At 42.4% G+C, this 24821-nt stretch overlaps 1 protein-coding gene across 2 annotated transcripts in view; it reads right to left on the bottom strand.

Moving 5' to 3' along the window:
- Nucleotides 1–24821, bottom strand: part of LOC130037908 (testis-expressed protein 264) — a 139405-nt gene that overhangs the window by 56522 nt on the left and 58062 nt on the right. Inside the window, exons 3-14 of one of the 2 annotated variants that reach the window (XM_056129954.1) lie at nucleotides 17030–17231; nucleotides 15686–15825; nucleotides 15111–15227; nucleotides 14580–14806; nucleotides 13147–13329; nucleotides 12876–13009; nucleotides 10824–11020; nucleotides 9117–9459; nucleotides 7834–8011; nucleotides 5474–5725; nucleotides 5137–5255; nucleotides 3077–3195 (exon numbers count right to left, since the gene is read on the bottom strand). In XM_056129954.1, the coding sequence (XP_055985929.1) occupies nucleotides 3077–3195; nucleotides 5137–5255; nucleotides 5474–5725; nucleotides 7834–8011; nucleotides 9117–9459; nucleotides 10824–11020; nucleotides 12876–13009; nucleotides 13147–13329; nucleotides 14580–14806; nucleotides 15111–15227; nucleotides 15686–15825; nucleotides 17030–17231 (2211 nt within the window). The remainder of the gene's footprint in view (nucleotides 1–3076; nucleotides 3196–5136; nucleotides 5256–5473; nucleotides 5726–7833; nucleotides 8012–9116; nucleotides 9460–10823; nucleotides 11021–12875; nucleotides 13010–13146; nucleotides 13330–14579; nucleotides 14807–15110; nucleotides 15228–15685; nucleotides 15826–17029; nucleotides 17232–24821) is intronic. The other variant, XM_056129955.1, reaches the window with a different exon arrangement.

Below are 24821 nucleotides of genomic sequence, written 5' to 3'. Positions count from 1 at the left end.
CATTGACAACAAATTATTTTTTCCCTTTGTGTTTTGGGCTAATTCTAAGGATACCTTTCCTATAACTCAGTATGTATAAGAAGAATCACCCTAAATAAGGGTGCTTGGAAAACACTTATTCAGTGTGATCTCTCTGCCTTGGTGTAGAAGGACAAAGGGCTTTTATATTTTGATAGGGTGATGGTCCACCACCAAGAAGTTACACTGTTAATATAAAGTGGGATGGGAAATATGAATGAAAATGGAGAAACTCAAATGAGGCAAAAAAAAAATTAGACTTCAGTTAAGAAGTATGAATAATAAGAGGAAGAGCAAAATGTGTTATCTTTAGTAAAATAAGAGCAAAGCTAAAACCCTGAAATATCACAAGGAGAACTAAGTTACTAAGTTTTAATACTAGTTGAGTTATTTAGTATTGGAGGTCACTTAACTTAACTGATCAATCAGCATCCCAAACTGCCTTTCCAATTTGAGTTCCCACATTTTCAAAGCACAGCTCATCACTGATTCACTGAGCAAAAATACAATTAAGACAAGCCTCCAGGACAGACCCTGTTTGGGGGTCTTCTCACCATTTAGACCCTCTCTTTTCGGCTCCCTTATCAGCTCCTGACTCTTTCTTTCTTTATGGTCAGATTCTCTACATGGGCTTCGCCTCCCTCTCACTCCACAGGGAACATTTGGCAACAACGAAGGATATTTTTGGTTGTTATAATTAGGTGGATATTACTGCCATCTAGTGAGTGAAGACCAAGGATGATGCTCAACATCCTACATTCCACATGACAGTCCCCCATAAAAAGAATGATGAGATTCGAACGTTAATATGTGGGCAATGAAAGCCTGAGGTGAATACTTCTCAATTTTTTTCCATTCCCACTTTTTTTTTTTTTTTTTTGCTTTTTGGGTCACGCTCAGGGGTTACTCCTGGCTCTGCACTCAGGAATCACTCCTGGTGGTGCTCAGAGGACCACATGGGATGCTGGGAATCAAACCCGGGTAGGCTGCTTGCAAGGCAAACGCCTTACCCACTGTGCTATCATTCCAGCCTGGCATTACCACTTCTTACGGGGGTCTTTTCATATATTAACCCCTCCCATGATACCACATAGTTTTTGGGGGTTTTTTTTTTTTTTTTTTTTGCTTTTTGGGTCATACCCGGCGATGCACAGGGGTTACTCCTGGCTCTGCACTCAGGAGTTACCCCTGGCAGTGCTCAGGGGACCATATGGGATGCTGGGAATCGAACCCGGGTTGGCCGTGTGCAAGGCAAACGTCCTACCTGCTGTGCTATTGTTCCAGCCCCCACCACATATTTTAGACGTTTTTCTTCTATAGATTTGTGACTTATACTTTTAAAAAGTTAACGTTTATTGTTTTCAAAAACTAATTTTTGCCATGCCTCTGGCCGGACTCCATCTCCTCAGGACTGAGCCTCACAGAAAACCTCACGTACAGGGGTCCCTGTGACTGAAAACTCCAGGTCTTCTTAGAGTAGGGATGGGCTATCTCCCAGCACTTCCCCGTACTTCTGGAAGCCTCAGCAGTCACATCCACACCCGAAAGCCACCATCCAGTTAAAAATTCTGAATTTCCTGAAGCATGCAGTCTCTACTAACAAAAACATTAATGCAGATGGTTCAACTTTTAACAACATCTTAGTAATTCCTCAGACAAGGACTTAATGTCCCCATGGTTAGATACAACAATTTTCACTAATTTTCTTCTAAGGAAAAATTTTTTGATCATTATGTTAGCAATTTATTGGTAACAAGCAATATAAAATATATTATTGTGGGCCTGCTCTAGGGTCAGACTTGAGGGGTGGTTGGGGAAATTGGAGACAATGGTGGAGGGAAGGTGATAGTGGTGGTGGGATTGGTGCTGTAATATTGAATACCTATAACATAAAATAATCATCATGAACAACTTTGTAAACCACAGTGTTTAAATGTGTGGGTATGAGGGGAAGTGCCATGGTAGCTGTACGTCTATCTAAAGCCCAATCCCCAAAAGCTATTAATAACCCTAAAATTTAGGCAATAACCTATCAATAAGTAATAAGTAAATAAATCAAAGTATAATCAAGAAATGTAATACTGCTCAGCAATGCAGGAGAAAAAAGGTGAACCACTCCAACTGGTGAAGTGATGGGCAATGAAACACTAAGTGTCAGGAGCCTGGCACTCAAAAATGACTGAAACTCACTATACATCTCATGGTGATTCAGTAATATTTTAAAAAAATATTTGTTAAGTAGAAAAAAAGTTCACCCCCTTAGAGATGACATGTGTTAATAGAAAATGCATCATCTAGACCCCTGCTCATTCTGCCCCCTCCACCTAGGATGATCATTGGGTCATACTGGCTCAAGATATTGAAATTTTCAATTTGTAAATCTAGCGCAAGTTCTTCCCCTTCCAGAAATTCTCACTAATCATCCCCACCGTGATGGTTCTGCCCTTAAAATCCCAATTGGGGTGCACTGCATCTTGGAGTTGCTGCGTCTCAAGCGCAGGGTTCATCACTTTTCTTCCTTTTATTTCACAGCATTCCACACTGGGGTTGCCCATGCCCTATGTTAGGGTCCTAATTTCCTTTATGCTTTTTGACACTCCCATCACTCCTTCTCAGCCTACATTCTCCTCAAAATTAAGACCCCCCCTCAATAAAACTATATTACTTAAAAACATTAGCACCCTCAATTAGAGTACTCAATCAGTGTTATTTTCTGTTTTCATACTGTCTAATCTCAGATAAAGAAAGGGCCTGTCTTTTGTCTCTCCGTGTTCTCTTTTCTCACCAAGATCCCTGACACCAAGTGCAATGAGAACAGTGTTTCAAACACAGCCAATGCTCAATCTCTTCCTGTTCCTTCACTAATCATTCTTAGGCATGTGACAAAGGACAGCAGGGAGGGAGAGAAGGAGGTGGAGAGGAAGAGTATTAGGGGGAGAGGGAGGAGGAGGGGGGAAGAGAGAGAAAGAGAAGAAAAGGAAAATGGGAAAAAGGAAAGGAAACTTTTTAGCAAACCTTACTTAGTGAAGCTTCAGGAACAAAGCAACAATAAACTCACGGAAATAGCTGACGTTTCGAACCCATTTCTGTACTCCTTGTCCCTCAGCACAAGATATACAGGGTACTTCACGCTTCCCTAGGAACTCCTCGATGAGAGCCAAGGTGGAAAGACTCTGGCTGAAAGGGACAACATTTGATTGAGAAGTTGCCCAAACCCAAGGCATTCTGGTTCCCCACCAGGTCCACAGTCATGCTGTCTTCTGGAAGTAGGAACTGCCACAAACTGCCACTACTCTAAACATTGGGCTTGATTTCTAGTACTACCCACAAAGAGGTAATGCGACAGAAAGATCAAGGGTCTTCCCAGCCTACAATGAGAACAGATGCTTATTATGCTTATTATCAACAACCCCACTAGAAAATTTTCTACTCTGAAACTTTCACATTAAAAATATCCGGGGAATCAATTTAATGCATAATCTCAAATAGCATTCAGCATAAAAATCCAGCATCGTGTGAATATGTTAGAATTAATTACATGCCAGAAGCAATACCATGGGTCATACTAGGAGATAATCATTCAGAGAGATTCAAAATTATAGAGTAAATATCCTCAGAAGTAATCCATAAAAACAGATGAACACTAACAAGTGATCCATAAAAACAGCTGAACACTAGTCGCTCCCCCAAGTTGAAGTCATTACTTTCCTCTTAAGAGTATCATTTTGTGGAAACCTCTGAGGCTCTAAGCCAGGCTCCTGACACTTAGCTGTCACTGAGCATAATCTACTAAGAAAAAAGAGGGAGGGGCTGGAGAGATAGTATAGCAGGCAGGAAACCTGCCTTGCATGCTGCTGACCCAGGTTCAATCCCTGGCACCATATATGATCCCCCAGGCCCTGACAGGAGTGACTCCAAAGCACTGAGCCAGGAGTAAGTTCTGAGCACTCCTGGTCCAAAAGTAAAAAAAGAAAAAAAAAAAAAAAAAGAAGACACCAAAAATAAGAAACTCTGGCTAGATTAAAGTGTGACTCTGACTCTCTGACTCTGGAACAGATAATATTATTTAATGTTATATATAAAGCTATATGGGGAAAAAAAAGGTAGAAGTAGATCAGAATTTTTTCTTTTTGGGTCACACCCAGCGATGCACAGGGGTTACTCTTGGCTCTGAGCTTGGGAATTACTCCTGGCGGTGCTCAGGTGACCATAAGGGATGATGGGAATCGAAGCTGGGTCGGCTGCATGCAAGGTAAATGCCCTACCTGCTGTGCTATCACTCCAGCCCTTAGAAAATATTTTCAGTAAAGGTCAGACAACAAATATTTTAGATTTTGTACATTATATAGAATCTCTATGTGTGTATAGAACTTCTGTTCACTTTGGGACCACATATGTGGTCACAGGTCACTCCTGGAAGTTGTTGAGGGTGAGGGTATGGGTATAACAATGTGACGCTGAGGACAGAATCCAGGCTTCCAGCACTGTGAACTCTTTCCTTGGTGTGTGTATATATATAGTGGGTATATATATATATATATATATACACACATACATATATAGTGGGGGCAGGGAAGATCCAATCTGGTGATTCTTAAGTCAATCTGAGAACCTTAGGATGTGCTGTTGTTCAGGTCCTATGGTGATGGGGATTACCTAGACCACTCAGGCAGTGTTGGGGTTGGGGTGTTTCATTATTACACCTGGTGATATTAGGGAACTGACTACGTGGTGCTGGTGATAGAACCAGGTTCTGCTGCATGCAAGGCATATGCCTTAATTCCTGAATTATCTCTCCAGCTCCTCTCCTTTCTAAAACAAACAAAAAAAGTCTTAAAAACTAGCTTTCAGGCTATGAAAAAAGTGTGGGGGGGGGGGAGATGGACACAGATCAGATTAGTCTGTGAGCTCTGTAGTTAGTCTGGGCTTTGAAACTGTCTTCACAAAGAAAATCATATTGAGTAAAGAAACTAACCGACTATAATGCAAGAAAATGCTTACACGAAACATAAGTAACACATATAGAAGAGGGTTGGTACAACCCAGATGGTCTCACTCTAAAGGAACTGTTACTCTTTGAGACATACATACACCATCACTAGGAATGCCTCTTCATACCTGAATACAAGGATCTTGTCTCCAAGCTTCACACTTTCCTCAATCAAGTGGAAAAGTAGTACCATCTTGGGAGAGTTCTCTAAGACTCCAGTCTGATAATTAGTCAAAATGTTCTTGGCCTAAAGTAGAGAAATAAGGCAGCATGAATGGGCCAAATCTCTAGAAATAACATTCTATCCCTCCAAAACAGCAGCTTACAGCAGCCTTTAGAGTTTCTACAGCAGACCTTGGCAATGTCATAAACTGTGCACTCCACACTTAAACTCCAAACAGGTCTTCATCATCCTTTCTCAGAAGTGGCTTGCTTCTGAGTCTCAGAAGAATCTGTTTAACTCACCCATTCATATGTAACAATGTTGTTGCCTCGCTCCTGGAAAGGGTTGAAGCCAACTCCTTGTAGGAACTTGCTATTGGTTGCCTCTCCCATTGAGGAGGCCAAGGCACTGTCCTCCGCCTTGCCTTTTGCTCCTTGTGATGAGCAACGTGCACTTGTTCCTGCCGAGCCAAGCTCCTCCACATCTAGGTCCTGTTCATTGGCCAAGTTCTCTTTCTGAAGGGCTTCATACAGCACATCTGGGTGATTCCAGATCTAAGGTTCAAATTAAACGAGAAAAATGACATAGTGTAAGAAACATGCTAAGGTTGTTCCATAGATTCTGGAATTGCACTTGCTTATACAAATGCTTTTCACAGCATATACTGTCACAACCCAAATTAAAGGAAATCCCAATTCTCAAGAAATATGTATCTAGATGCTGAAGAGAATATAGTGGATAAGGCATTTGCCTTGTACATAGCATACCCAGATTTGATCCCTGGCACCTCATTTTCTTCCCCCAAGCTCCATCAGAAGCAATTGGTGAACTCAATTATCAGGAAGGTATAAGCCCTGAGTAACTCTGGTGTTGTCCTCATATTAACTATAATAACAAAGAACAAAATACATATACAAGGGTTTTTGGTTTTTTTTGTTGTTGTTGTTTGGGTCACACCTGGCGATGCACAGGGGTTACTCCTGGCTCTGCACTCAGGAGTTACTCCTGGCGGTGCTCAGGGGACCATATGGGATGATGGGAATCGAACCTGGGTTGGCCGCGTGCAAGGCAAACGCCATACCCGCTGTGCTATCTCTCCAGCCCCTATATACAAGATTTAAGGAGTGCTTTCCATTCAATTCCTCCCCCTTCTGTAGGATTTTCCACACAGTGCTCAGGAAGCAAACGAAGCCCTCTTGGCAATTCTTGGCCATTTCTCAACTGAAGGTTCAATGCAAGATCCTGAGGATGTGACGCTGCGAGGGCCCTGTGCAGTGGGTTATCCAGGCCATACTGGAGGTGTTCGAGGGTCCGCTAGGGGTACATCTGACAATGTTCAGTGAACCATGTGAAGCTAGACATGAACCAGGTTTGGCTGCTGGAAAGGCTTCTGCTTTAACCTATTTGACCCATGCCATCTCTCCAACCCTGATTCCTTTTTTTTTCCCTTCATATTTTTGGGTCACACCCAATGATGCTTGGGGGTGGCTCCTGGCTCTGCACTCAGGAATTACTCCTGGCAGTGCTCAGGGGCCATATGGGATGCCAGGCCTTGAACCCAGGTCAGCTGCATGTAAGGCCAATGCCCTGACTATTGCTCTGGCCCTTTTTGCAATTTTTAGGGGGCAGTGCCCAGGGCCTACTCCTAATTGTTAAGGGGGTCATATGTGGGGCCGAGGATTGAACCAGAGTCAAATGCTTTAATCCCTATATAATTTCTCTAGTCCCTTAATTCTTTTTTAAATCAAATTAAAATCTAATTAAAGATCTAATTAAAATATTTTATCCTAATAAAACTTGAGCTAGTAAAGCCCAAACTATTTTTAATACACGGCTTCATGAACAGGTACCAGGTTGTTAGAGCCTGAGTGTTCCTGGATGTGGCCAAGTGTTTCCTGCTGCTCTCTGAGGGATCTATTTCTTTTACAACTTTTAGCTGGTCTGTTGTTTCTTTTTCTTTTTTTGGGGGGGTGGGGGGAGGAGGTGGCCAACATCCCTCAGTGCTCACTCCTTACTCCTGGCTCTATGCTCGGGGCTCATCGGACTATATGTGGTTCCAGGGACCTAACCGGGATCAGCACATGCATCGCAAGTCCTACCTACTGAACTCTTTCTAGCCTACAACAATTCTGATCATGTAATCTCATCATCCCTGTATAAACTCTCCAATTCATGTGTCATGGTGATTATAGTGAAAAAGAAATTTGCAGATCTTTGATACAACAAATTTTGCAACTAAGTTGCACATCCAGAGGTATGATTTACATTATAATCAAGAAATGGCAGGGGGCTGGAGCAATAACACAGCAGGTAGGGCGTTTGCAATGCACGCAGCTGACCTAGGTTCGATTCCCAGAATCCCATATAGTCCCCCGAGCACCACCAAGAGTAATTCCTGGGTGCATGAACCAGGTGTAACTCCTGTGCATCGCTGGGTGTGACCCAAAAAGAAAAAAAAAAGAAAGAAAGAAATGGCACATCTGAAATTGTGTAGTACATAACCAGCACATCTCTCCTTACATCCCATTTCCTCAATGTGGTGATTCTAAGTGGTCCCCTCACACTTCATTTTGCCTTTGTCAAAGACTCCCAGAAGGAGTAACTCCCTTGAGAACATGCATCCTTAGTCTCTATCTCTGTCCTCTCTTATCTGCCAACGTACCTTGCAGCATACACAGAAAGCCTTGAGGGGGTTCAGTCCCAGCCAGCCACTACTGCCACAATCACGAAAGCGATCCATGAACTGTGTATATAAATCTCGCTGGATCTGAGAGAGCCGTACCAGGATCACGTTTTCTTCTTTGGCAGGGAGATGAATCTTCAGTACAGTATGGCCTCTTCTACAAAGGAGAACAGAAAGGAAGAAATGATGTAAGGATGGAAGGGAGAGAGAGAATGTGAAGACATTTGGGGAAGATAATGTGTGTGCATGAGTGCATCATTGTCCAGAGGGGTCAGCACAGGATAAAAATATAACTCTGGAAAAAAATTTTTTTAAAGGCTCAAAATTTAAGGCCAGAGCAATAGTACAGCAGGTACGGAGCTTGCCTTATATGCAGCCAACCTGAGTTTGATCCCTGGTATCCCGTATGGTCCCCTGAGGAGCACCAGGATAGATTCCTCTGTGCAGAGCTACGAGTAACCCCTGAACATTGATGGGTGTTGACCAACTCCCACCACTCAAAAACAAAACCAAACCATAACGCTGCCTTTGTGAAGATCTGAATGAACATTCACTGCAGCCCTCGACTAATAGAGATTGGTTCTAGCACCACGGAGAATAAGCTCACCTTACCAAACAATGGAGAAAGGAGAGCTTCTACAGTGAAAAGTACTAGGAAAACTATCATACTGGGGAAAAACTGAAGCTAGAGAACTGGAGAGCTAGTACAACAGGTAGGGTACTGCCTTGCATAATTACCAAAGACCTGAAGACACTTTACCACAGAAGAAATAGATTACACAGACAAAATGAAAAACTGTTATATGGGAAATGTGTATCAGAACCCAGTGAGGTTATCACCTTATACTGGTAGGAATGGCTAGTGTCAAAAGATTGGAAACAGCGCTAGAGATAGTACAGCGGGTCACAATGCTTGCCTTGCACATGGTCGAACTGGGTTCAATCCTCAGCACCCCCAATGGTCCCCTGAGCATCAGGAGTGATACCTGATGGTAGTAGTGAAAAGTAAGCCCTGAACATATCCAGGTGTGGCCCCAAAACAAATAAACATAGAAAGAATTAACTTTTGAGAAAAGTACTCCTTGGTCAAATTTTCAAAGAAAAATAAAAGTGAATATTCATCATCTGCTTGCTATTCATCTGAAGGAAAGCTTTTACTATTGCACCACAATGCAACATCTCTCCCTCATAATAGCACTGGTATTCCCATTATACCAGTGCTCTCTAAAGATTCAGAAAATCTGGTCCTGGGGATGGCTCACCTCTGCACAAAGCCCTCCAGAAGGCTATGCAGGACATGGCTCCGGTACCTCATGAGGCGGACATCCTGAGGCGTGCTGTCAATACACTGCCCGTTTAGGATGGGGCGTTCAAACATGTTGCTGAACTCCTGTCGGGTGCCAAGGAAGTCTGGGCGCACAAAGTCCACCATGCACCAGTACTCAATGAGGTTGTTCTGCAAAGGGTACCCCGTCAGCACCACCCGGCGGCGAGAGCGAATGTTCTTCAGGGCCTGCGAGGTACTGGCCTGGCAGTTTTTGATGCGGTGTCCCTCGTCACATATCACCACATCAGGGCCAGGGCGACATAAGGCCTTCTCAAACTCTAGGGAGGGAAGAGGATCCGGAGTCAGAGGGTGAGAGGGCCTGCTCTTAGTCAACAATATGAGAAGTAGGGGTGCACCCTGGAGGAGACAGAAGAAATGAAGGAAGCAGGAAAGCAAGAGTCAGCCCCCATTAGTGAAAGGGAGCCAGCCATCCAAGCTCCCGTGCATATGGTGTGACATACTAACCTGCTGTTGACTCTTGCAGTAAACATCCCTTTTCCCCCTTTTCTTTCTGATTTTTGTTTTTCAGGCAAGAGTAAACTGACTTGGTATTCCCAGGACTATATACATGCTGGGTATCAAATGGGCTACTTATTTTTAATCCTAGCTATTGCTAGGATTAAAAAATTAAAAATATGTCTGAATAAAATTGATAGGAATAAAGCACACCAGTTGGCTCTTACCACTGTTAGCATGTTGGCACCGTCTGAGGGCTGGGCCTCTGGGAGCTAACTAAAGGACAAGGTCTTGCTAGAATTACCACCAGTTATTGCTACATTGCAAATTCATCTCAAGTCTACCACAGAAACAAACCTAAAACAAACAAACTCATAGATTTGGGGTGGGGGGAGGGAGGAGGAGAGGGAGGGAAATCTATAAAATGCAACACCTTTAAATCCTTAAAACCTTTCTTTCCAAGAGCTGGGGATACATCTCAGTGGTAGAGTACTTGCCTTGCCTGTGTGAAACACTGGGTTCAATGCCCAGCATCATAAAAATAAAAAGCTAAAGACAACACTACAACTTACTTCCACTAAAGGCCCTTAGACAAAGTATCAGAAATAAAGCTCTCCAAGGAATAGCTATTCCCTAAGAACAACTGAGATAAATTCTCTTATAAAGTCACAAACAATATTACTAGTCTGCAGATTACTACTCTATTCTGTGATTTAAATACTTTATCAGAACACCTATAGGAAATGGTAAAGGGAAAGTTATTCTCTTGACTGCCCCCTGAAAACACAGGCGCAAACAGGCAGGGAAGTTTGCTGTGACCCATTTGTGCTATGGCCTAACCACAAGCCACTGCCTGCAGAGAAAGCAGCACCTTCTGAGAGCCAGCAGAGGTCATCTCCCCTATTCTGGGATCATGACTTCTAGTTTGCAACAATTTACATCAGCTAATTTGACAAAGTGCTAATGCAGACAATAGCTCTTTTGTTTTGGGGTTTTCGGGGGGGATTACTCCTGGCTCTGCCCTCAGGGATCATACCTGGCTGTGTTCAGGGGACCATACACATGCTGGGGATCAAATGGGCATTGGCTACATATAAGGCAAGCACCCTTACTAACTCTCCAGACCCAGACAATAATTTTTTTTCCCCTAAAATTCACAAAATTATTCCCTGGATAGGCTGCCCACCTCTTCGAAACTCCTGTTGTCGGTCCTCCTCATCCAGGTCAATGATAACCGGGTGAGAACGTTTCTTGGTTTTCTTCGGTCTACCTGTGGCAAAGGATTTCTTCAGGGTGAGGAGTCTGTACATTTCGTACCCCATCAGGAGCACCCCGCCCTCTGATACCCAATCGGACATCACTTTAGCACGAGCTGCCATTGTCCTACAAAAGTAAACAGAGAGAAAGCATTATTGCTTCCATGCTTCCACAGAAAGACTTCCTCATAATGAAAGCTATAATTATATTCAGAACTCCTTACTGTCAAAGACTTCATGTGACTACAGCACAAGACTGGTCAGTTGTTCACGGGTTTTCGCAGCATTATACTGAAACTAATTTACACTGAGGATAGACTGGGTCACTGATAATTATTAAACAGTAAAGTCCAAAAATTCAGTGGTACAATGCAAGTCAAGCAAAAAAAACAGACAAAAAAAATACCCACTTTGGACACATATGTGCATAATTACAATTCTACACTAGAAGTAGAATTCCAATTTATTCAACACACACACACACACACACACACACACACACACACACACACACCCCTCTCTCCAAATTCCTCAATACTGAAATTCTAGTAAGAGCACACCATATTAGATGGGAAAATATAGAAGCCAACTAAACTCAACAAACAAAAATAACACAGATGGCTCAACTAACAACAGTTTAGTAAATCTGTAGACAAAGACTTAAAAACCCACGGTGCGATATAATAATTTTCACATGAAAAATGATTTTTATACTTATAGATTTTAATATTGGTGCTTTGTTACCTAGTAAACTTCAACTCTAAAACTGTATCAACAGCTGTGACTTTTGTCTACATTAAAGGTAAAGGTAAAGGCCCTCCCGTTGATCATCGATTTGCTCGAGCGGGCCCAGTAACGTCTCCATTGGAGACTTTGTTGTTACTGTCTCTGGCATATCGAATACTCTCGGTAGCTTGCCGGGCTCTCCGAGAGGGGCGGAGGAATCGAACTCGGGTCGGCCATGTTGGCCGCTTGTAAGGCGAACGCCCTACCCGCTGTGCTTATACAAACCTAAAAAGGCAGCTTCTGCAGAGAAGAAAGTCTATCTTATAAGGTAGGTAGAGGTGACATAGGGAGAGTGGCGGAAGGTCTTGAGGCACTTTGATGGTGGTGGGATACAGTAACTTTGTTCATTAATACAATAAACACTAACACTATTATATCCATGTTACCCAAACTACAACTGGAGAGAGAGGGAGAGGAAGGGAGAGGAAGGGAGGGAGAGAGGGGGTGAGAGAGAGGGGGTGAGAGAGAAAGGGGGGGAGGGAGGAAGGGAGGGAAAAGAGAGAGAGGGAGAGAGAGGGAGAACATAGTGGGTAAGGAAGCTTGCCTTGCATGTAGCCAACCTAGGTTCCCAGGTTCAGTCCCCAGCATCTCGTAGAGTTCCCTGAATCCCCATAAGATTCATTTCTGAGTGCAGAGCCAGGAGCAAGCACTAAGCAGTACTAAAATGGCCCAAAAATAAAAACAGAAATAAAAACAAAAAGAAAAAAAAGTTTACCTTCTCAAGTAGAGCTGGCTTGTACTATGACTTAGCTTTAGCTATTTGGAAATCAGGTTTAATTTATGAAATTGAATTCTAAGTGTATTCATTTAAATCTATTTTTTAAAAAAAAAAAAGCCAAAAACCTAAGCTTTTACAACTTTCAAATCTTAGAAGTCAAACTATTCAAGGTCAACTGTATGTAAACCCATATTTTTTTAAAAGAGACTGGGCCAGAGAGATAGTACAGCGGGCAGGGTACTTGCTTTACATGCAGCTAACCCAAGTTTGATCCCTGAACCTCCATATGGTCCCCTGAGCCTGCAAGCAATATCCCAGAGTGCAGAGCCAGGAAGCAAACTCTGAGCATCACACAGTGTGGCTCAAAAACAAAACAAAACAAAACAGAACAGAACAACAACAAAAAAAACCCGTGCCTTATCATCTAGATTCCAGGAGGAAAAGGAAAGAGTCTAAGAGGAAAGGGAAAGTCACCTACTTGTGTTCATCATTCAAGATATGAACTTTAAAGAATCGAGGCTGAACTTCTTCAGGCTTATTGTCAGCTGGAAGGGCTTCAGGTGCTGGAATCCACATATTGAACTCTGCCAGCCAATTCTGAAGAGTATTAACCTATGAGAAAACCAAATTCAAAAAGAAAGATTTAAGGAACCAGCTAAGAATTGAGCTCTTTAGTCTTTTCAGCATCTGGTAAAGTATAACCCAGAGCTCTTTCAAGGGTGACCAAATAGTGCCTTCCAGACACTTACCGGCACAATGGCAAGAACAGTTTTGGCTGGTGTGTGGCGGAAGAGAACGTCAATGAAGGAGATCACCTGCAAAGTTTTCCCCAGACCCATGCTATGGGCCAGGATACAGCCAAAACCACTACTGGTCTTAAATCTCTCCAGGGACTCAACCAAGTTATCATATAGGAACCGGATCCCACCAATCTGACAAAAGAGAAACAGACAAATGTCAGGACTGGCAAAAGACCAGGGCTCGGCTTTATTCATTTTTAGAATTAGAAATAATTAACAAGATACAAGCAACTGATGTAGACAGCTACAGAAGTTTTCATTTACCCTGATTACTCTATGTGTTGATGGCAGTCTTTTGGAAAAAATACAGAAAAGTGTTCCCCTGAAACAATGGACGTCTGAGGAAACAATCTATAGGAGTAGTGCTGAGGAGATAACCCAAGTCATAACAATCATGTCAAGCCCGTACAAAGCCATATGTTCAATTCCCAGAGCAATATGTATTCCCAAAATGTGTTGAGGATGGCCTCTAAAAATTTCCAAATTCTATACTGGAGACATAGTCCAGGGGTGTTCATCTTGCATGAGGCTGATTCGGGTTCTAGCCCTGGTACCACAAATAGGTCACCAGAAGTGATCCATGAACAGACAGTCAGGAGTAAGCCCTGAGTACAGGGTGTGCCCCAACACACACACACACACACACACACACACCCCTTCAAATTTTTACAAAGAGGAGGAAAAAGAATCTGCTAGACCAAATTCCTGAGAGGAACCTACACACACACACACACACACACACACACACACACACACACACACACACACACCTACTTTCAAATTTTTACAAAAAGGGAAAAAAAAAAAAGAATCTGCAAGAGCAAATTCCTGAGAGGATCCTTCACCCAGCCAAGGCTTGGCTGCCTTTGTTGTTTACCTTTAAGTTGGCCCATGTCATGAAGAGTAATTCTTATTACTCTTATGAAGAGATCTTAGTTCGGGATCTATTATGGAAGAGTTCTTACTATTAGAGATCTCTGCCTTCACTGAACTTTCACTATTTGCTCCAAATTATGGGTGAACACAAACTACTCTGTTTCCTCCAATCATCAAGTCCCTCGAACCTCTGACTCTGCCATCTCTTCTGGAGCCAAAACACGGTAATTAAAGCACAGCTCCAGCTGTCCAAATACCATCTAATTTATTTTGCAGATCTCACATTAAGAGGTTCAAGATTATTAAGTCAAGACATCCAGTACCTTCTACTTGATAGAGTAAAACTTAAGTCCTTTCACTTCCCATTCAACAGGAATCCTGAAGCAACAATTACCCAAGGTACCAGACATGTTTTTCATAGGTTCTGTTGCTAAAAATGATAAAGAAGCTATATCCCATAATAAGGAAGCTGAAAGGAAAGCAAGAAATGAGTTATATTTGCTTACCTGATGAGGTTTTACTGCCCGGGCTAACTGTGGGGCCAGGAAGACATTCTCTTCCTCTGGAGGGTGGTTCAGATTGACAAGTACCCGCCCCAGAGCATCACGCTGATTTAAGACGTCATTCACATGGGTACCACCTTTTTCCTCTTCCTCATCCTCCTCACTGACAGACTCACTGCTATCTACAATGTGTAGAGTGTCCTCCTCTCCAGAGCTCAGTTCAATCACCTCTGAGACATACAACAAAAGGGGGTGAGGGAAAGCTTCATAGATAATGTACTGTTCATGATTAAATTAAAAAAGCATGAAAAAGAAGAATTTATTATCACTCAATATTTTTTAAATTTATTAGTTCTCTCTTCTAGCTTCAAATTAAAGGTAAGAAAAACTTACATTTAATACAGAAACTCAGGAAATTTTGTCATCATCAGTCCCCAAACTGAATGAGGAAGAACTGAATTCATCTCTATTCAAAGGTACAACTAATCTCTCAGGGCAAACACTAAATCAAGAAAAAGGAGGACTTGTTCTTACCATCTCGACTGCTTTTTTCATCCTCACTGCCACTGCTGCTGTCCAAACAAATGATTTCCTGGGTTAAGACCCGAGGAGGCAGTTGGGGACCATCGCTTGCTCTTAAGACAATTTCCTCTAGGAAAATATGGGGGGAAATGTCAAATTCTATCAAATTCAAATACATTTCAAAAAATGATTCACCATTCTCCTTCTCTGTTGCTTTCATGGGGATCATTCTCTAGGGAGAAAAGTAGAGGCATCTCAGAAACCTTAGTACCCTTTCCAAATTCCTTCTTCTATATTAGTTCTTACTTTCTGGAGTCTAATTGACTTCTAGAAAAGGTCCTAGTCCATTAGCAAATTAAAAATCAAAGATGTAGGGAAAGATGAGGGACTCTAAGTAACATCAACAAAATTCATCTACCTCAACATTTTAAAATGAGATCTTTCTGACTGATTGCATGCTTCCAAGAAGGTACATGGTTCAAAAAACTTCCCAGGAGGCCAAAATCTTACTCCAGACCTATGATCAATTTTGCTGAGGACCTCTTCTCCCTCCAGTACAGGGGATTTCCTGCCACTCCACTCCTTACCAGGAAGAAACTCCAGAGGAACAGTGGGAATGGGGGCTGCATAATCCTTTCTCTGCTGCTCCAGACGTTTCCTTCTTTCCAATTCCTCCTGCTGTGCTGCTTTGGTAACTGGCTCCAATTGATCCTCCCGGAGCAGCTTTCTAAATATTAAAATGAGAACCAGAGACAGAAAGTACAATGAGCTAGAGCACGTTTTACATGTAGGAGGCCCAGATTCAATCCCCAGCTCATCATCCCCTGAAATCTACCAGGAGTGACCTCCAAAAACCAAGCGAGGAGTAGCATTGCTGTAGCCTGAAAACCATAAATATATAAATACATAAATAAATAGTACACTGTGGTTCACCTTAAATGTGGGCAATGTAATGCCAAGTTAAAAAGGGAAAAGACCACTGAGCATTTCTGAGCACTGAGGCATGCAACAACAGGTAGTTTAAGGCTAACATAATTTTATTTTAATGTCCTGACTTACTATTAGCTTGTCAGCTCATTTCTGCACATAACAGAGTCAAATACGGTAGTATTCCATAAACTGAAAGCAGTATTAATATTGTCTTTACAAGGGAAAGTAGGATTATAGATTGATTCCACATCCTTATTTTCCAAACTGCTTCAATTAGTTATTATGTCTTTATTTAAAAAATAAAATTAAGCTGAAGGCAGAAAAAAATAAAACTTAACTTCCTTCAATGTAGATAGAAGAACTACAATGTAGGTAGAAGGAAGAACTGTTTGAGATTTGGTAAAGGAAGTTTGCATCTGCTGAAGAGAATAATCCCCCACAAACTAAAATTGTGTTCTAATAATATGAGATTTCAACTTCTTTAATTTCCTCTTTGAAATAAAAAGAAAAATAAGGGAGAAAACAGCCTAAAGAGAGTACCCTGGCACCCTTGGGACAATTCTCAGGGTTTCATAAACTGGGATATTCCCAGCAGTGGACAAGTGTCATTCCCAATCTCTCTGCATCACCTGCCAATCCAGGAATTCTAAGCTACATTTTCACTATTAGTGGGGATACACATCTTAAACTTTACCCTTTGGGTAAAAGGACTCTCCTGCTCAAAAGGACTCTGGTGCTCAAATAAATCTTGGTGCTAATTAAAGTCTTAAAATTAAAGCATTCTTTTACTTACACCTCTGTGTGTTATATTTGGGCCACTCCCAGCAATGCTCAGGGGTTACTGTTGGCTCTGCACTCAGGAATTACTCCTGGTGGTGCTCGGAGGACCACATGGAATACTTTAGATCGAACCCAGGTCAGCCATGTGTAAGGCAAGAGCCTTACCTGCTGTGCCATCTCTCCGGCTCCACCTTTATGCACTCCTCTTAACAACAACTCACCGTATGTTTCTCCTCATATGGGAAGGCTTCTGAGCTCTCTTCTTTTTGGAGTCCTCAGAGGTTAAATTCTTGGCTTGGGGGCGCCTAAGCTGCTCTGAAGGCTCAGACTGAGATGAGGTAGTTGAAGTGCACCGTGGTGGCTGCTGCCCATCTTCCCCCAGCGGGGCACAGTCAGTGCCACACATGTCTTCCAGGGATTGATCTGGAAAAACAAGGGGAAAGATGTGCCAGGGACCTCAGTGTAGGTCACTTCACTAGGAGGAAAACGGGTTATGTCAGGCACACTTTAATTCAAATCTCAATCAGCAACATATTATTATTACCCCCCCCTCTCTCTCTCTCTCCGGATTTATCTATACAATGAGAATAGTGATGCATATACGTTAGCGCTATTGTAAAGAATAAATATGGCATACTTAGAACCAACCTAGGCCCTGAGTTGTTCTAATTATAATTAGAATGAGGAAGTTTGCTCAGAAAGAGAAGGATGGATTATCAATACGGTTCACTGTGGTGAGTGCCTAACAGCAGCAACACCTGAGAAACGAATACCTAATTCAGACTTGGCTAGAGTTGGGCACTTCCCCAGGAAAGGTGAGACCTAGGTTTAATCTAAGAGAATGAAGTAGGCACTAACAAAGAAGGAAAGAACATCTAAGTCAAGATAGAGAAGCATTTAAAAAAAATAGACAGAAGCATACAGAAAAGGAACAGAAACAGTTAAACAAGATCTCAACTGGGATAAGCATTACAATTCAGTGTTGACTAAAATTAATTAAGCAAAGCAGGAGCAAACAAGGACTTGCCCATCTCTCCCCAGGAACTCCTCACAAATGCAGATTTGGGGGTTGCCAACCCAGATCTTTCATGGATGCTGGCTCAGAAGCCAATCTCTATTTCAGGAAGGGCTACTCCAAGACCGTTTCCTTCCTATAACACTCTACATTCTACTGGCTGGAGTTTGGGGTGGGAAGGGAAAACTAACGTGATCACTATAAAGTGGCTTAATGACCCAGAGTCACAAAAAAATCTCATGAGAGCCAGAAGCTGCAGAGATGCCACCTGACCCCAAAGTCACCATCCACTTAAAAATTAACTCCAGCTGTATCACCCTATTTAAAATTTTAGAATTCATATTCTACAACACCGAAGTACCAAGAGTAGTATACCGCATTTGATGGAGCGCAAAGTAAAAGACAACCAATCTCATCCTGATATTAGCACACAAAAGCTCAACCTTTAACAACATGTTAGTAATCTCTTATACAAGGGCTTAAAGGCTCCAGAGATACAACAATCCTCATACACTTTCCTCTTTTTGGATCGTTTTTAGTTATTATTATTATTATTTTTTGGTCACACCTGGAAATGCTCAGGGGTTACTCCTGGAGGTGCTCGGGGGACCAAACTACATGCTGGGAATTGAACCCGGGTAGACCGCATCCAAGGCAAATGCCCTACCCGCTGAACTATCACTCCAGCCCCTAGTTGATTATTCTTAACAAGCAGTACAAAATAAAATATTTAGGACCTGCTTTGGAGGCAGGTTGGGTGGGTGGGAAAATTCGAAATGTGGAGATGGGAAGGTGGAATGGTGGTGGGATTGGTGTTGTAATATAGAACGTAGTAAATTATTGTAAATAACTTTAAAAAATTAAATTAAAAAAATAAAATTTTAAAAGTCGCATAAAGAGGGGCTGGAGCAATAGCATAGTGGGTAGGGCGTTGCCTTGCACGAGGCCGACCTGAGTTCAATACCCAGCATCCCATATGGTCCCCTGAGCACCGCCAGGAGTAATACCTGAGTGCAGAGCCAAGAATAACCCCTGTGCATTGCCGGGTGTGACCCAAAAAGCAAAAAAAAAAAAAAAAAAAAAGTCGCATAAAGAGGAATGATTGTGAACTGATGTGCACATTTCATTTACACCCACATGCGTAAGTACAGGTGATTCACTCACTTGAAGCAGCAACAGGACCTCTTTGTTTTTTTTGTTTCTTGAAATTTTTTATTAGTGAATCACCGTGAGGTACAGTGACAGACTTACAAACTTTCGTGCTTGCATTTCAGTCACACAATGATCGAGTACCCATCCCTCCACTAGTGCCCTTTTTCTACCACCAATGGTCACAGCATCCCTCCCACCACGTCCACCCCGTCCCCTCCACCTCACCCCACCTCTGTGGCAGGGCATTCCCTTTTGAGCTCTCTCTCCTTTTGGTTGTTGTGGTTTGCAATAGAGTCATTAAGTGGCCATCATGTTCGGTCCATAGTCTACTTTCAGCACACATCTCCCACCCGGAGCAGACCCTCCCAGCACCCTTTACTTGGTGGTCCCTTCTCTATCTGAAGCTGCCCTCTCCCCCAGCATGTGAGGCCAGCTTCTAAGCTGTGGAATAATTCTCCTGGTACTTATTTCTACTATTCTTGGGTGTTAGTCTCCCATTCTATTACTTTATATTCCACAAATGAGTGCAATCTTTCTATGTCTATCCCTCTCTTTCTGACTCATTTCACTTAACATGATACTTTCCATGTCGATCCACCTATATGCAAATTTCATGACTTCATATTTTGTAACAGCTGCACAGTATTCCATTGTGTAGATGTACCAAAGTTTCTTTAGCCAGTCATCTGTTCTCGGGCACTCAGCTTTTTTCTAGATTCTGGCTATTGTAAGCAGTGCTGCAATGAACATACAAGTGCATATGTCATTTCTACTATATTTTTTTGCATCTCCAGGATATATTCCTAGAAGTGGTATTCCTGGGTCAAATGGGAGCTCAATTTCCAATGTTTTGAGAAGCGTCCATACTGTTTTCCAAAAGGACTAAACCAGTCGGCATTCCCACCAGCAGTGAAAGAGAGTTCCTTTCTCCCCACATCCACGTCAACACCAGTTGCTTTTATTCTTTTGGATGTGGGCCAGTCTCTGTGGTATGAGATGATATATCATTGTTGTTTTGACCTGCATCTCTCTGATTAGTGATGAGGAGCATTTTTCCATGTGTCTTTTGGCCATTCGGATTTCTTCATTGAGAAAGTTTCTCTTCATTTCATCGCCCCATTTTCTGATGGGGTTGGATGTTTTCTTCTTGTGGATTTCAATCAGTACCTTGTAAATCCTTGATATCAACCCCTTATCCGATGGGTATTGGGTGAATATCCTTTACCATTCTGTAGACTGTCTTTGTATTCTGGTCACTGTATGTTTGAGGTGCAGAAGCTTCTAAGTCTAAGATAGTCCCAATTTCTTATATCTGCTTCCACTTGCTTGGTCAATGGTGTGTCACCTTTAAAGATACCTTTAGCTTCAATGTCGTGGAGGGTTTTGTCTTCAATGTACCTGATGGATTCTGGTCAGCAACAGGACCTCTTTGGCACTCACACTGAGAGCAATACTAAAGGTTTCAGCAAAATTCCTGGTACTAATCTCTGCCACTCTTGGGTGTTAGTCTCCTATTTTGTTACTTTATGTTCCCCAGATGAATGCAATCTTTCTATGTCTATCCCTCTCTTTCTGTCTCATTTCGCTTAATATGATACTTTCCATGTAGTACCACTTGTATGTAAATTTCATGACTTCACCTTTTCTAACAGCTACATAGTACTCCATTGTGTAAATGTACCAAAGTTTCCTTAACCAGTCATCTGTTCTGGGCACTCAGGTTTTTTCCAGATTCTGGCTATTGTAAAGAGTGCTGCAATGAACAAACAAGTGCAGATGTCACTTCGACTATACCTTTTTGCCTCTCTGGGATATATTCCCAGGACTGGTATTGCTGGGTTAAATGAGAGCTCAATTTCTAATTTTTTGAGAATTGTCCATACTGTTTGCTCCATGACTTGGAGGACTGCCACAACATGCTAGGGGAAAAGGGAGCTCAGATAGAGAAGGGAGCACCAAATAAAGGGTGTTGGGAGGACCTCCCAGGATGGGAGAAGCATGCTGAAAGTAGACTATAGACCAAACATGATTGACACTCAATGCCTCATTTGCAAACCACAACACCCAAAAGAAGAGAACAAAAGGGAATGCCCTGCCACAGAGGCAGGGTGGGATGAGGGGGGATGGAGGGGTGGGAGGAATACTGGGACCCGTGGTGGTGGAAAATGGGCACTGGTGGAGGGATGGGTACTTGATCATTGTATAACTGAAACCCAAGCACAAAAATTTGTAAGTCTACAACTGTACTTCATGGTGTTTCACCAATAAAAATTTTTAAAAAATAAAGGTTTCAGATACATAATTTCTGCTATGAGAAGAACAAAGGGAGGGCTGGAGCAATAGTACAGTGAGTAGGGAGCTTGCCTTGTACATGGTTAACCTAGGTTTGATTCTGGCACCTCACATGATCCTGGAGACTGCTAGGGGTAATCCCTGAGTGCAGAGTCAGGAATAGGTTCTCAGCACCATGGGGTGTGGCCACAAAACAAAAGAACAAAAGAGGGGAAAAAACTAAACAAAAAAACAAGGTAAGCACCAGATAAGGAATGTTCATGAAGGGGAGCTCCTTTACCATTAATACAAAAGCAAGGCTGAAACATCAGTGTCCCCTCTCAATAACCACTAGATTCACAAAGCAGGCTCTTTACAGAAGGCTTCTCAAAGACACCAGGAAAGGAACCCTAGGGCTCACAAAGGCAAGGCTATATTCCTAGCATTCAACTTGGTGTTTTTTTGTTTTGGCTTGGTACTGACAATGACCTTTGAAGCTCCCCGTGGCTTAAAGGCCCTTTGTTTTGTTTCTATTTCACAAGGGAATTTATTGAGTAACCATTTGGAGAAACAGTTGAAGGCAAGGTTAGGGAGTAGGCAAGTAGGACAGAACAGTACAGAGGAAAGGTCCTGACTGTCAGGCCAAGGGGGCTTGAACTTAATTCTATTAGGTACTGGAAACTGGTTTGCCAACTTTGTTTCTGCCAGAAAGAGCTGTTCCTGGGATGAGGGAAGAAAAGAAACTATTGGTATTTCTGTATCACACAAATTCACCATCAAGAATTCTAACTTAAAAGGCCAGAGAAATAGCTCCAGGGTCTGAGCTCAAAATTTGCATTTGGGGGTCAAGATTCAATACCAGGCACCGGTAGCAAATCACCCTCCTCCATGCCACAGAGCTGGGAATAGCCCCCAAATAAACCAAACCAAATGAAAACAACATTCCAACTTGAAGTCAGGAGACATAGCTTAATGAGCTGCAGCACATACACATGATCTCTATCTCAACACTGCCTTGTGTGGCCCACACACAAATTCCAATTTGTGAAGCCTAGCTACCAATTCATGTCTAGCGCACATTTCTGCCTGTCATGGAACTGCATATGGCCAAATACAGTAGCAATTTATGGGGTGGAGAATAGTGCAGTGGGTGAAACGCCTGCCTTTCACACACCTGACCAGGGTTCAATCCCCAGTATCCCATATATACTCCCATGGTCCCCAGCACCGCCAGGAGTGATCTCTGAGCAATGCCAGGTGTGGCCCAAATATGAAACATACTTATAGCAGCAGTTTAAAAATAATCAGGGGGCTGGAGTGATAGCACAGAGGGTAGGGTGTTTGCCTTGCACGTGGCTAACCCGGGTTCTAATCCCAACATCCCATATGGTCCCCTGAGCACTGCCAGGGCTGTGCTCCTGAGTACAGAGCCAGGAGTAACCCCTGTGTATCGCCGGGTGTGACCCAAAAAGCAAAAATAAATAAATAAATAAATAAATAAAATTAATCAGGTGTGGGCAGTAGGATGTGGCTCAGTAGAATACCTGCCTTGTATTCATGAGGCTAAGAGTTCAATCCTAGGAACCACCCCAAACTCTGAGTGCAATCTTGGTGGCCCTGTAGTCTGTGATCCCTAGAACTACAGTGGTTGGGAACATAACTAAAATGGGATTTTTTTTTCCCAGGGCTGGGGGGCTTCCCAAATAGTATCCAAGGGGCCTAGGGGCTCCTGATGATTTCTGTTCAACTAGGCCAGCAGTTCAATGTGAGAGGGTCTAGCATATGGTGCTGCTTGCACCCTGCATTGTTAGGGATTAGCTGGGAGGAAATTGCCTTCCAACAGTGCTCAGGAACCTCCAGGACCACACCAAGAACCTCTAAGACCACTATTCCCAATGGTACTGGGGAACCATGTGATGCAGAAGGAACAGGGTCAGCCACATGCAAGCCGAGATCTTTCATTCATGTACTTTTCTCTAGCCCCAATTTGAGACTCTTAAAAATCTTAACTTGGCCAGACAGGAAGCAATTAAAAAAAACCTTAAAGATATACTGAGAGGGGTTGGAGTGATGATAGTACAACGGGTAGAGCACTAGCTTTACACACTGCTGACCTGAATTTTATTGCAGCACCCAATATGGTCCCCTAAGCCCACCTGGAGTGATCCCTGAGTGCAGAGCCAGAAGCCCTGAGTACCACCACATGTGGCCACAAACCCAAATCAGACTAAAACAAAAACCCACGCTACATGGATAATGCAGATAGCTCTAGTTATCTGGTCAAGGGACAAAAAAGCAGCTAAGTCAGTGTTTTACTTGAACTCATTGTTTATTTCTGGTTTCTATAACATTACAAGTACATGTACCAGATCTTTAGTATTATTAACAAAACCACTAAATAATTTTATAATTGAGATAGTTATTCCAAGAATGATGTAATCTTTCTCTAAACCAAAATACAATCTTTCATTATGAGCTTTTATACTTATGTGACTTCTGAATACTGAGCCACGCACATGTACACCTTATCAAAAAAATAAACTTTAAAAACAAAATCCTAGTAGCAGAGACATGTGCTTTGACAACAAAGGAAAATTAGTGTTCACCTGGACTAAAAGTCATTGATTATTACCATCCCCAAGTTCAGAATCACAGAACCAGGTCCAGTCACAAATACTTCTGAACTTTCTCCTTCACAAGCCAGCTGTGAGCAGCAATCACTAGTTATATAAACATCAATGAGCACTTACATAAGCTTCTCAGGAATGAGTTATGAACATCATCACAACAAAAATGACTAGGCAAGAGTAGCTATGAATAAAAAAAAGCCATGCACTTCATTCATTAAGGGTAGATAAAATGGACACTTCCAAGACTTTTTCGCCCAGATATTCCATATTTTTCCTCCTCATTCCCATTTGGATTCCAAGTTAATGTGTCTCTCTTAAAGTAATATGCTAGAACATACACACACACACACACACACACATACACACACACACATACATATATAATGACAAATAAAAAGTTGTATGTAATGAGAATTATGAAACTAATGACAACTAAGAAAATATAGTGGGGACTGGGAAACTGACACTGACTCCTAGGTTAAACTTGAGAAGGGAGGAAGAAGCATTCCTTTTATGACTCCAGTCAACCAAGTTAAGAGCTCACCAGCCCACCAGATTTATGGGCGCAACAGATTTAAGGGAGTGCATGGGAGATCATGCCTCATGGCTGCACCTGGCTGTTTTCTTTTGAGCCCCTAAAGGCCATATCATGTGGGAATGATGCATTGATTCTTTTTCTTTTACCTATTACCTCTGTATCCCATTTCACTGATAAGAATGTATGTAGGTTGTACCCCACCTAGAGGATAAAAGAGACCTTCCTATTCTTGATAACCTTTCAGTATCAATATTGCAAATGACAATGCCCAAAAGAGGGGGGAGTACTGACAGAGACAGACAGAGAGACACAGAGAGGGGGAAGCGCATGCTGGGTGGGGGGGGAGACAGAGAGAGAGAGAGAGAGAGCATGAAAGCACCTGCCATATAGCCATATAGGCAGGCAAC

This window comes from Sorex fumeus, unplaced genomic scaffold, assembly GCF_029834395.1.
Source record: "Sorex fumeus unplaced genomic scaffold, SorFum_2.1 ptg000072l, whole genome shotgun sequence".
NCBI lineage: Eukaryota > Metazoa > Chordata > Mammalia > Eulipotyphla > Soricidae > Sorex > Sorex fumeus.
Note: the sequence above shows the minus strand (reverse complement) of the source record. Positions and strands in the feature narration are given on the sequence as shown.